Source organism: Anolis carolinensis, chromosome 6, assembly GCF_035594765.1.
Source record: "Anolis carolinensis isolate JA03-04 chromosome 6, rAnoCar3.1.pri, whole genome shotgun sequence".
Classification (NCBI taxonomy): domain Eukaryota; kingdom Metazoa; phylum Chordata; class Lepidosauria; order Squamata; family Dactyloidae; genus Anolis; species Anolis carolinensis.
In genome coordinates, this window is record NC_085846.1 from 69,457,067 (window position 1) to 69,470,155 (window position 13,089).

The 13,089-nt window shown below is 40.6% G+C and overlaps 1 protein-coding gene across 4 annotated transcripts in view; it reads right to left on the reverse strand.

Moving 5' to 3' along the window:
* The window catches only part of LOC100562030 (collagen alpha-6(VI) chain), a 127,002-nt gene that overhangs the window by 82,045 nt on the left and 31,868 nt on the right, over window positions 1–13,089 (reverse strand). For all 4 annotated transcript variants that reach the window (XM_008112761.3, XM_062958010.1, XM_062958011.1 and 1 more), the window contains exons 2-3: window positions 7,291–7,386; window positions 4,790–5,446 (exon numbers count right to left, since the gene is read on the reverse strand). In XM_008112761.3, coding sequence (XP_008110968.3) covers window positions 4,790–5,446; window positions 7,291–7,386 — 753 coding nt within the window. The remainder of the gene's footprint in view (window positions 1–4,789; window positions 5,447–7,290; window positions 7,387–13,089) is intronic.

The following is a 13,089-nucleotide window of genomic DNA, read 5'->3' on the forward strand; positions in this document are numbered from 1 at the left end:
GATGTTTTTACCATCCTTGTGGGAGGCTTCTCTCATGTCCCCGCATGGAGCTGGAGCTGATAGAGGGAGCTCATCCGCACTCTCCCCGGGTGGGATTCGAACCTGGCAGCTTTCAGGTCAGCAACCCAACTTTCAAGTCACTTAGTCCACTACACCATCTGGGGGCTCCTACATAACATGCTAATCTGGCATATATGTATTGATCAAATGTAACAATGCATTTTACAGCCCTTCTAACTCTGTTGTAACCTTCGTGAAAAACTCATTGTCAAGCACGCTGTGATTGAGTGGTATTTGAGACCAATACTAGTTTTCTCCCCTGGATAAATAGTATGTGCGATCTTGGTGCAGAGAGAAAAGGTCAACATCTTCTCCATGTATTGTGTTCCTAGTCCTGACTCAGTCTCCAGGATATTACTTTTAAAGCACATGTTGGCCATAATAGAAGCATATATGCCAAAATTAAGGAACATTTGGTTCCTTGGGTGTTTTGAACTAAAATTCCCACTGTCTCTTATCATTGGCCACACTGAGGATTTTGGGATGGTTATTTGTCTCTGTTTTTTTAATTTTGTATGGCATTGAATGTCTGCTGACTTTGTTGTTCACTACCCCGAGTCCCTTCGGGGAGATAGGACAGTATATAAATAATAATAATAATAATTATTATTATTATTATTATTATTATTATTATTATTATTATTATTATTATTGAGGGTATTTCTACCTAGACACTATAATCCAGTTCGATGCTGGCTCAAGAGAGAATGATTCTGAACATGACCATACAGCCTGGAAAACATACAACAACCCTGTGATTCTGGCCATGAAAGCCTTCGACAACACACGGATCCCTCCTTGTTGTCCAAGATATTCGCTTATCCAGGCTTCTGCTGGATATATGAGACTCTACTGTATATTGTGTATACATATAATATTGATAATAATATTATAATGTAATACAATATAAGGGTTGTTGTATGTCTTTCGGGCTGTGTGGCCATGTTCCAGAAGCATTCTCTCCTGACGTTCCGCCCACATCTATGGCAGGCATCCTCAGAGGTTGTGAGGTATGGATAAACTAAGTAAGGAAAGGAAAGAATATATATATCTGTGTAGAGTCCAGGGTGTGACAAGGGTCCTTTGTCACTGGGAGCCAGCATTAATCTTTCAGTTAATCACCCTAATCAGCACTGGAGATGTTTTTGTCTCTTGCCTGGGGGCATCTTTTGTCAGTCAAGCCCTCAGAGTTTTGGTTCCCATCTACTGTTTTGATTTTGTAGTTTTGTAATACTGGTAGCCAGATTTTGTTCATTTTCATGGTTTCTTCCTTTCTGTTGAAATTGTCCACATGCTTGTGGATTTCAATGGCTTCTCTGTGTAGTCTGACATGATAGTTGTTGGAATGGTCCAGCATTTTTGTGTTCTCAAATAATATTCTGTGTCCAGGCTGGTTCATCAAATGCTCTGCTATGGCTGATTTCTCTGGTTGAATTAGTCTGCAGTGCCTTTCATGTTCTTTGATTCTTGTTTGGGCACTGCGTTTGGTGGTCCCTATGTAGACTTGTCCACAGCTGCATGGTATCCGGTAGACTCCTGCAGAGGAGAGAGGATCCCTCTTGTCCTTCGCTGACCGTAGCATTTGTTGGATTTTCTTTGTGGGTCTGTAGATAGTTTGTAGGTTGTGTTAATGTCCTCCATTAACTTTGACATACGCCAACAGCTGTGCAAATCAGAAGCCCTCCCACCCAGGCTTTACGGACTCCCCAAAATCCACAAGGACTCCATCCCACTCAGACCCATTGTAAGTGCCATTGGTTCGCCGACCTACAACCCAGCAAAATTTCTGGCTACACAGCTACAAACCCACATTGGGCTCACTGCACATTATATCAAGGACTCTACACACTTTATAGAAAAGATCAGCAACCTCAATCTAAGCACCAAGGACATCCTGATCAGCTTTGATGTGGTGTCCCTTTTTACCAAAGTCCCAGTAACTGACACCCTCACACTAATCAAACAAAACTTCCCAGAAGACATGACAGCCCTGTTTCACCATTGCCTCACCACTAGCTACTTTCAGTGGGACACTGGATTCTATGAACAGAAAGATGGAGTGGCCATGGGGAGCCCACTCAGCCCAGTAGTAGCAAATTTCTATATGGAATACTTTGAAAAACAGGCCCTAGAAACAGCACCAAAAAAGCCAACTGTTTGGTTCAGATACGTAGATGACACCTTCACAATTTGGAGCCATGGAGAGGAAGAACTCAACAAGTTCCTGGACCATCTTAACAGCATCCACCCAAACATCCAATTCACCATGGAAAAAGAAAAGGAAGGAAAACTGCCATTTCTAGATGTTCTGGTCATCCGCAAACCCAATCAACAATTGGGCCACACAGTTTACAGGAAACCTACACACACAGATAGATACCTTCACAAAAACTCCAACCATCACCCAAGTCAAAAAAGGAGCACAATCAAAGCCCTGACAGACCGTGCACAAAGAATCTGCGAACCTCACCTCCTCCAAGGTGAACTCAACCACCTAAACTGGGCTCTAAAGGCCAATGGATACTCCACCACAGACATCAGAAGAGCTGCAAGGCCAAGAACAAGCCATGAGAGTCAAGACAAAGATCCACCCAGAGGAAAGGTGTTCTTACCATACATCAAGGGAACCACTGACCGCATAGGCAAACTGATGAAGAAGCACAACCTACAAACTATCTACAGACCCACAAAGAAAATCCAACAAATGCTACGGTCAGCGAATGTCACAATCCAGGCTGCAGAGCACCAATAACCATGCGCAGAGACCAGATTCTATCTAATATCTTTATTAAAGAAATATATAAAGTCAATAAAAACAAGTGAAGAATATAGTTCAGAAGCAGACCTTTCAGGAAAGGCCAAATATAGTCCAGGAAAATATTGTCCAAAAGAAGATATTAGAGTTCAAGTTATAATCCACTTGACCGAAACACACACTATTTGCCAAGCAATAGTGTGAGGAACTGTCCATAGTCTTTCGAGGCTTAAGGTAAATCCGAAGGAAACTGGAAAACAAGGGTTGAAACTAGGAAGCAAGGTCCGTGTTAAAACGCAAGGCAAGGCAAGACTTGAAACTTGGCAAGATCAAACTTGAAACAAGGCAAACATGAAACAAGAACTGAGTCCATAGAAGTCCGTGAAACAAGGCAAGGCTGGAAACTTGATCCGGGAAACAGGGAACTGGAGTACGATCTCTCTCCTCAAGCTGAACAAATTGACTCCGCAAGGTTCCCCTTGCGGCAAAACCCCTATATAGAGTCTTGTTTTCCCGCCAATAGAACACTTTCCCTGGAGAACAAGAAGTGAAACCCAAACTGTGTCCAGATGCATGACTCCTTAGAATTTCCCAAGGGAAGCAGACCTAATCAGCTAATTGTCTGGCAGCGATTCTGAGGCTCCAGCGATTAGCCTCCCTCGCCCCTCTATCTCTATTATAATTGTCCTTTCGGGAAAACGGGGGAGAATTCTGCCCAAGGCTTGTTTGGTTAACTTCCTGAGGACAAACATCCTCCAGGTGGCGAGGCTCCGATTCAAGCTGAACCGGTGGAAATCCCAAATTTTCCTCCTCATCTGCCACAATAGCACTAGGAACGGGACTACAAGGCCCATGAGACATCACAGCGAAGGACAAGAGGGATCCTCTCTCCTCTGCAGGAGTCTACCGGATACCATGCAGCTGTGGACAAGTCTACATAGGGACCACCAAACGCAGCGCCCAAACAAGAATCAAAGAACATGAAAGGCACTGCAGACTAATTCAACCAGAGAAATCAGCCATAGCAGAGCATTTGATGAACCAGCCTGGACACAGAATATTATTTGAGAACACAAAAATGCTGGACCATTCCAACAACTATCATGTCAGACTACACAGAGAAGCCATTGAAATCCACAAGCATGTGGACAATTTCAACAGAAAGGAAGAAACCATGAAAATGAACAAAATCTGGCTACCAGTATTACAAAACTACAAAATCAAAACAGTAGATGGGAACCAAAACTCTGAGGGCTTGACTGACAAAGGATGCCCCCAGGCAAGAGACAAAAACATCTCCAGTGCTGATTAGGGTGATTAACTGAAAGATTAATACTGGCTCCCAGTGACAAAGGACCCTTGTCACACCCCAGACTCTACACAGATATATATATTCTTTCCTTTCCTTACTTAGTTTTTCCATACCTCACAACCTCTGAGGATGCCTGCCATAGATGTGGGCGAAACATCAGGAGAGAATGCTTCTGGAACATGGCCACACAGCCTGAAAGACATACAACAACCCTGTGATCCCGGCCATGAAAGCCTTTGACAACATATTAATACAATATAATATTTATTTATTTATTACAGTATTTCTGCCCCGGCCTTCTCACCCAATAGGGGACTCAGGGCGGCTAATAATAATAATGCAATATAATAATATTGTATAATATAATAATATTAATTATATATTATATATTAAATGTAATATTACCAATAATATTACGGTTTAATGGTATAGTACAATATAGTAATATATAATGCTAATATTGTGCTATGTTAATAATATAATACATTGTATGTACATACAACTTGTAAGCCGCTCTGAGTCCCCTTTGGGGTGAGAGAGGGCGGGGTATAAATGTAGTAAATAAATGTCTGTGTAAAACCGTTCTGTGTTGGCCCCAAGATGGCATTTCAACCACACCACTAATCTGTACACCTGTGATTCTACTACATCGTTTTCTTTACCTTTGGTAGATACATTGTGAGCACTTTGTGTTACTGTTGGAGAAGGAGTTGTTACTACTGGTGAAGGAGTTGTTACTATTGGTGACGGAGTTGTGAATATAGCTGTGCCAATATCTATTTCTACAGCAGATTCAATGACACTGGACATATTTGGAGAAAATGCTTGCAGATCCCGTGGAGTTCTGAAATGGTAGAATTTTGTAGCCATCGATTGCAGCTCATGTTGTTGTGCATCTTGAATTCCTAAAGCTATAATTTTTATCCCAGCGTCCTGTAACATTTTTGCAGGTCCTTCCACGTCATCCTCTGAAGACCCTGAAACCGTGACCACCACAATCTGGTTTCTGTCTTTCTGAGTTGTTTTGAAAAAGGCTTCATGAACTTTTTGGATGGCATTTCCCGTTCTTAAAGATCCACCTCTGAATGAAAAGCTCCTTTTAATGTGGGCCAGCATTGGGTTTTTGCCTCTAAAACCATTCAGCTGAAATTCGATGTGGATGTCATCGCTGTATTGTGCAAGGGCAACACGATAGTTGTTTGGACCTATTGGAAGACTGTTAACCACTTTTTGAACAAAACCTTTAATTAACGGGAAGGCCCTTCTGCCAAGAACATCAGAACTGTCAATCAAAAGGATGACATCTGTAGACTCAGAGGCTGCAAGAACAGAAAGAGATAGTGAGTACTTGCAATATTCAGATAAGATCCAGTTTCATGCATGTGCAATTGAGTGAGTTTGAGCAATCCTCTCCATCCCGTCTTGTCATGCTATACCCACCAACACCTTGAAAAATGTTAAACAAGGACCCTATTGAATGGAGTGAGCTGACAAGAAAAAAGAATAGGGAGTCCCTAAAAATCAAGGGGAGACATCTATAGTGACTGGAGCCCTTCAGTCCATGAAATGATTTTGGCTTCAATCCATTGCTTAATATTTTGCTAAAATGGCTCAGGAAAAGCCGGACTGTGGCACAAGCTGGTGAGCAACCAGCTGCAGCCAACTGAGACCAATCACTCTGACCAAGAGGCCATGAATTCGAGGCCAGCTCGGAGCCTGCGTTTGTCTTCTGTCTTTGTTCTATGTCAAGGCATTGAATGTTTGCCTTATATGTGTAATGTGATCTGCCCTGAGTCCCCTTCAGGGTGGAAAGGGCGGAATATAAATACTGTAAATAAATAAATAAATAAATAAATAAATAAATAAATAAACAAATAAAAGAAAAAAAATCTTAAATATACAAATGATGTAGTCAGTCATTAATTTTCCTGTATTGTTTTTTCTGCTCTCAGATATACACAAACATGCCTTTTATAAAAATCATCTTATGACATTTTAATTTATCTCTATTTTTGTATTTACTTTCAAATTGTTTTAATTTATTTTTGTTTTGTAAAGTATCCCTGAAGTATCATGGGCCCCTACATAAATACACACATTTTGAATAACAAATATTGTGGGCCATTTGTCCTATTCTGCCCTGATCACATCTGTCTGAAATTGGCTTGTTTTGTTTTGTTTCCTGTGTTACAGAATCAAACCCAGTGGCTGCTGTCAATAAGGACATTGAACTTATTGTAGGGCTTAATTGAACTTTAAAGAAGTTCTCCAAAGTGCTGGCGCCATCCCTAAAATACAATCACAGTCTTGGATAATTCCTGAAAACTACACTAGAGCAAAGTATAAGCTGTGGGCCGCATGAAACTCTTTGGTTCCTCATGTCCTCAAATACCCCTAAACCAAACCCACTTGCCTCCAATCAGTCTCAAATTGGACAAAAATGAAAATGGAAGTCAAGAGATGCCATTGTTGTTTGCATCAGTTCACTGATACAAAACCTGGTACAGACAAAAAAGGGTTGGAAATTGCTTCCTGCCACCTCACAGTTGCCCATTTATGCCTTAAAATTTGGAAACCTAGAGCAGATTCATAACTGGGATGAAAGCCAATGGAAATCACTGATCAAATCCCTGGTCTCACAAACAACAACAACAAGAACAATAATAATAATATCACAAGTGCAGATGGTCCCTGTAGTGATCGGCACACTGGGTGCCGTGCCAAAAGATCTCAGCTGGCATTTGGAAACAATAGGCATTGACAAAATTACGATCTGCTAACTGCAAAAGGCCACCCTATTGGGATCTGCTCGCATCATCTGAAAATACATCACACAGTCCTAGAAACTTGGGAAGTGTTCGACTTGTGATTTTGTGATACGAAATCCAGCATATCTATCTTGTTTGCTGTGTCATAATAAAATAATAATAATAATAATAATAATAATAATAATAATAATTTATACTTCTTTTTATCTCCCCCAAAGGAGACTCACTATAATAATATAACATAACAGATAGTAATAATGATAGGATCATCAAGTCATTTTAAAAAGCATCACTCCTCCCACCCCTAAACCTTTCCAAATGTCTTCTGCAAAGGAAATTGTACTCTAAATTACTGTCTCATTAATGGAAAGATTCTGAAAAGGATACTGAAGTACCAGGTTTCTGTGTTACAGAAGTCTGTGTCCCAACGATAATGAGAAGTAAAGGCAGAAACATCTTCAACTTGCATATAGAAGAGCCAGGAAATAAATCTAGGAAATTAAAATAATATATTTTATCATAATATTTGTACATTTAAAGAAAAACAAATGTTTTACCTATTACCAACAGACGTGTCCAGCTTGCCATCATTTCGATGTGTTCTTGGTTGAAGACACCAAAACCTTCAAACAAAGTGATGCAACTGGCAGAATTGAATATAATTTACTCAACCATTTTAAGGGTTTAAAAAAAATTGTGTCAGAAGAGAATTGAGGCAAGTCGCTTCTGGTGTGAGAGAATTGGCCGTCTTCAAAGACATTGCCTAGGAGACGCCCGGATGTGTTACCATGAGCTAGGGATGACAGATAGATGGCTCGCTCCATCTTGCAGATTCAAACTGCCAACCTTGAAGTCAGCAGTTCAGCCAACCCAAGGGTTTAACCCATTGCACCAACATGGCTCCTACCATTTTAAGTGAAGCCATGGAACATGGAACAACCATTCAACATATTTTAGGAAAGGTCTGACAACATCTTATGTGTGAGGCAGCAATTCTTCAGAAGGGAGGAAGAGAGTGTTTTATAACTCTGAACTACTCCTCCCTGCCTACCTTCAGATTGTATAGCCTGCACAACTATGTATTGATTAGGGAAATCTCCCACCTTGTGATTGAAGGAAGTACTGCAGGCTTGAAACATGTATATTAACATTTAATATGTTTGAAAATAAAAAGATCTTATGGAGATACAGTAATCTATTCCCCTTTCAACTACACAGGTTTCATCTTGAAATCTTGATTCTGACACACCAATGCTCATTCTCTTCTATTGTTGGAGGTGTATTGATTATATATTTGTCTTGCTTTTAAGACACTTTTGACCTCCCTGCGTGGATCACATCTATACAAACTATAAAACTTTATTTAAAACCTGCTTCCATCTCCCGAGGGGACTTCGAGCGTTTCACACGGGGACCGAGCCCGATCAACAGATAAAACAATACGATGACAGCATTTATAATTAAAACAATAACAGTAAAATAACATTCATAAAACAAATAGTGAGCATCAGGACTAAACGGCGGGGCTATTAAGAAATTACAGGGAAAGCAGGTATGTGCAAAAATGCAAGGTAATGCAATTCAGGAATAAGATTGTGCTTTTGTATGGAATTGCTGTTCGTTTTGTGTAGTTTCATTTGTTTCCATCTCATTTTTGCATGTGTTCCCACTAATGAAAATGGGGTGCCTATATGAACAGAATTTTTGTCTGGTTTATGAAAAAACGAAAACTTTTGGACAATTGGCTGTAATGGGAAGGTTCCCGAGGCTCAACTCCCTCGGTATTTGGACTAGACCCATTGGTACACATCTGATGTAAATGGAAGCACTCCTCTCCCAGACTCAGCTTAGGGTTCCAGAGTAACTATTGTTATTAATAAATTTATTATTATTATTATTATTATTATTATTATTATTAAGACCCATTGGTACACATCCAATGTAATGGGGAGGCATTCCTCTCCCAGACTCAGCTTAGGATCCCAGAATAACTATCGTTATTTCTATTATTATTATTATTATTATTATTATTATTATTATTATTAACACTCATTGGTACACATCAACTGTAATGGGAAAGCAGCCCTCTGTCAGTACCTGCTTATTGTTACGGGGCTGATATGAAAAGAAAACGAAAGCAAGCACGATGACTGTGCGGCTTTCATTTTCGTGTCACCTCTCGTTTCCTACGAAAATATTGTCATTCGTTTTGTGTAGACGAACGGTCGAAACGAAACGATAGCATGAAGAAAATGAAGGAAAAAATTTCATGCACATCTCTAGTAATTAGTTTAGACTGGATGGTGATGAATACGGACCTACTGTTCGAAAGCACGTTTCCTAGCCATACATGGCAAGGAAAATGGGAAAAAAGGGAAGAGAATGGAAATCAGTTCTTGCTCTACTCTGTTAGCAAGAACTGAAAACTAGTTTGGCCCAGGCTCATCTTTCTTTACTGGTGTCTTTAAATTAATAGTTATTGATGTATCTTGTTCCTTTAAATGATGCAAACACCTTAGTTGTTCCCTCCTTCTCTTATATTTGCATGTCCAGGAATACAAATAATTAGAGCTGTGTGTTCTCTCTGACACAGAGCAAGTAATTGTTCCTTTTATGGCCAATGTGCATAGGCAGGTTGGAACTCCACTTTGCCTGGCACTGTCTTTTGCTACAATCACTTAGAGTTTGCTCTTCAGCTTAGGAAAAGAGTTAGTGCTGACTTACCATTCTAAAGTGACACCTAAGTTATCAATGCCAGTTGCCAACATTTCAACACAGAACAGGACATACGGTGAGTAACTCCTGTACCTGTAGCTGATTCTAAAATGAGGACACCATTGAAATGACTTTTGTCTGAACCACATAGAAGCCATATAAAAACAATTTAACAATGAAACACATTCTCATCCAAGTACACAAGCCAGTTCCCATTAAAGGTGAACAAACAATAAAATTAGGATCCAGACAGCCACTTTAGACCATCCCAAGGGTGGAAACTTGACCAGTGGGGATTTTTTCCCCCTTTCAGCTTCAGATCTCCAAGCATATCAGAAGCTGATCTGGAATCTCCCTTCAAGTTTCAAAAGTAATCTGCCATATGTCACGATCTGAGAATCCGACGCCATTAGGTATACAGAACTAATTGTGCATTTCCTTGGATCCTGATGTAGTATCTGGTATATTTTAATGTCTGCTTTTGTTTTCATTCTGAATAATAATATAATCTGTGTAGACAAAAAGGGCAGTAAAATGGAGCCCAGTTACACAATAGTTGTATCTTCTTCACTTAGTTTTCTGTCAAGAAGTTAAAGGTTAACAGAATCTCATATTTTAAGATGTTGGTCACAAAAATGAATAATCAAAGGCTATTCTGACAATCAGATAAAATTTTCTGTCAAGATTTAGTGCTGTAGATGTTTTTGCGATCTCTCAGACCTGAAAAGATGTGAGGACAGTACAACACATAGGCTGAAAACAGGTGCCAAGTTGTCTGTAGCACCCTTCATTTTTTAAAAAATTGACGTCACTGAAAAATGGCCCCATATCTCAGGGAATGCAGGGAGCAATTTCACCACATTTCTTATCTGAGCTGTTTAAGGCCTAGGGGGGATTATTTCTTCCCCAGTCAGGAAGGTGTGTGTGAACATTTTTATCCATTAAATAAAAATGGAGACTAGAAAAAATGGAATTGGGGCCCCATGCTGAAATCAATGTGCCCCCCAACTCTTGGTAGCTGTTCATGCCTGAATTAAAGTCATTAAGATAAGATATTAGATATTAGATATGTGCAAAACGGCTGAAATCTTATTAGTAATTCGTTTTGTTTTGGAGATTCAGATCCCCCTCCGGTTTTTTTCCGTAAAGATTTGGAGGGGTCCCGTTCCAATTCATAATCCAAGCCTTGGAATTGCTACATTAAGATTTGTTCCACTAGTGGCAATGGGGAAAGTTTTGCTGCTCATTTCTCTGTCATTTTTATGGCTGGCTATCAGGACAAAACTTGGAATACTCGTTGGCAACATTTATGACTTCAAGACTGCCAAGTTTCAGAACAATTTGGTCATCCAATAAGTTTTAGGAATTTTTGAAAGATTTTAAAAATATTTTTAAACAAACCCCAAGAGGCAACTTGTTGTAGTTGGGCCAAGGGGAGGTAATGATTCTACAGGTGAAACAGCTAGAAGGAGAAAAAGGGCTAACAGAGAGCAGGTGCTTGATGAAGAACAACAAGTAAAGCAGGTTCGGGAAATACTTATGGCTCCTTCAGAGGATCAGACGTTTTATGGGTTTTCTAGTGATGAGGAGTCCATACTAGATGATGATTTCGCAGAGAGTAGAGGAACCAAAAGGTCTACTTGAGAGCAGGAGTCGGATGAGGAAAGAAAAAGGGAAAAGATCCGGGACATACTTACTGCTCCCACGGATGAGGAGACTTTTGAGGGATTCTCTGGGAATGATGGATCTGGGAGACAGATGGAGAGTGCTGACTGGACTCAAGTAAATGTGGATGATGAGCCAGCCCATGGGGCTGCATCAGGGGATTGGCAAGCCTCTCATACTTCTGGGACATGGGGAGATCTAAGTCTTGAACAGAGATGGAGGGGTTGGAGGGATGGGAGGCAAGGTCCAATAACAAGATCAAGATCAGCTGTGATTGATAAGGAAAAGGCGGAGGTCTCATCAGCATCGGACTCCAACGAGTAAGTTAAAAGTAGAGTTTGGAGAACTATTGCTTTGCAGAAGGCAAGGTGTCTTTTGGGACATTGCTTTGTCGCTGCCTGTCTCCTTGGGTCCTGGCTGTACAGCTTCGCTTGTTCCTGAATCCGGATTACTTCCTGCTTTGGCGTTCCTGTTGGCGACTGGTTTGGTATCTCTGCTTTGGCGTTTCTGGCTCCTTGACATCGCTTGCTCCAGCTTCAGCATTTCCTGCTTTGGCGTCCCTGCTTTGACATTCCTGTTTCGGCGTTTCTGGCTTGGCATTTTTGGCTCCTGACTCCGGTTTGCTTCCTGACCACGGCTCTGTTTACTCCCACTTTGGCGTTTCTGGCTTGCCGTTCCTGGCTTCCACTGGCTCCTGAACTTGGCTTGCTTTTGACAACGACAGCGCTTGCCCCTTTGAATTGGCGTTTTGGCTTCCTTTGTGGCTTTTGAATTCAGGCTTGACTCCTGGCTTCGTGTTGAGAGCAGTTAGCTCTCTCCTGATTCTTTGTGCCACAGCATAGTGTGGTGGTTGTTTTTTGGAACGTTTTGACTGTGTTTAAACCGGATTATCAGGCTAGATAATCTGGATTATCTCTCTGCTCCTGTTTAAGTGCTCTGTTTGTTGCAGAAACATTTTCCTTTTGTTATAACACTGAAGTTAAGTGTTTTTTGAGTTTTATATTTCAATTAATAAACACTTGTTATTACTACTTGTGCGTGTGGCATTTTAAGAGGAGTCTGTGTCCTGACACAACTCCTTCCATTTCTGTACTATGAGACAACATAAGCACGGCCGCAATCATGCAAAGTTTTAGAAATATTCATTCATCTACTAATTTTTAGGAATTTAAAAATGTTTTTTCCATTTAAAAATATTTTTAAAAAACTACATGAGGTGTCCCCTCAAATTGTGGCACAATGAGACAACATGAGCAGGGCTGCAAGCCTGAAAAGTTTTGGAACAATCAGTCTATCCACTGGTTTTAAATATTTTTTTCAATTTAAGCACATGTGAATTATCTAAATCACTTTCGTATCAATTAAGACTTAAAGCCCTGGTCTTTTGGCGTGAGCAGAATTTTGCAAAATGTAGTTTAGGGTGGGGCTTTCTGCTAAAGAAATGTAGTTTAGGGTGGGGCTGGGCTGTGGCGCAGGCTGGTAAACAGCTGCTGCAATAAATCACTCTGACCATGAGGTCATGAGTTCGAGGCCAGCCCATGGCGGGGTGAGCACCCATCAATTAAAAATAAAATATAGCCCCTGCTTGTTGCTGACCTAGCAACCCGAAAGATAGTTGCATCAATCAAGTAGGAAATAAGGTACCACTTATAAAAGTGGGGAGGCAAGTTTAACTAATTTACAACGTTGGAATGAGGAAGTGCCATCACAGTGGATGATGAAGCAGCTGCTCCCCCCTGTGGCCAGAATCGAACATCCCCTCAGGAGAAGGTTAAATTGCCTCTGTGTCTGTCTGTTGTCTCTGTCTCGATGTG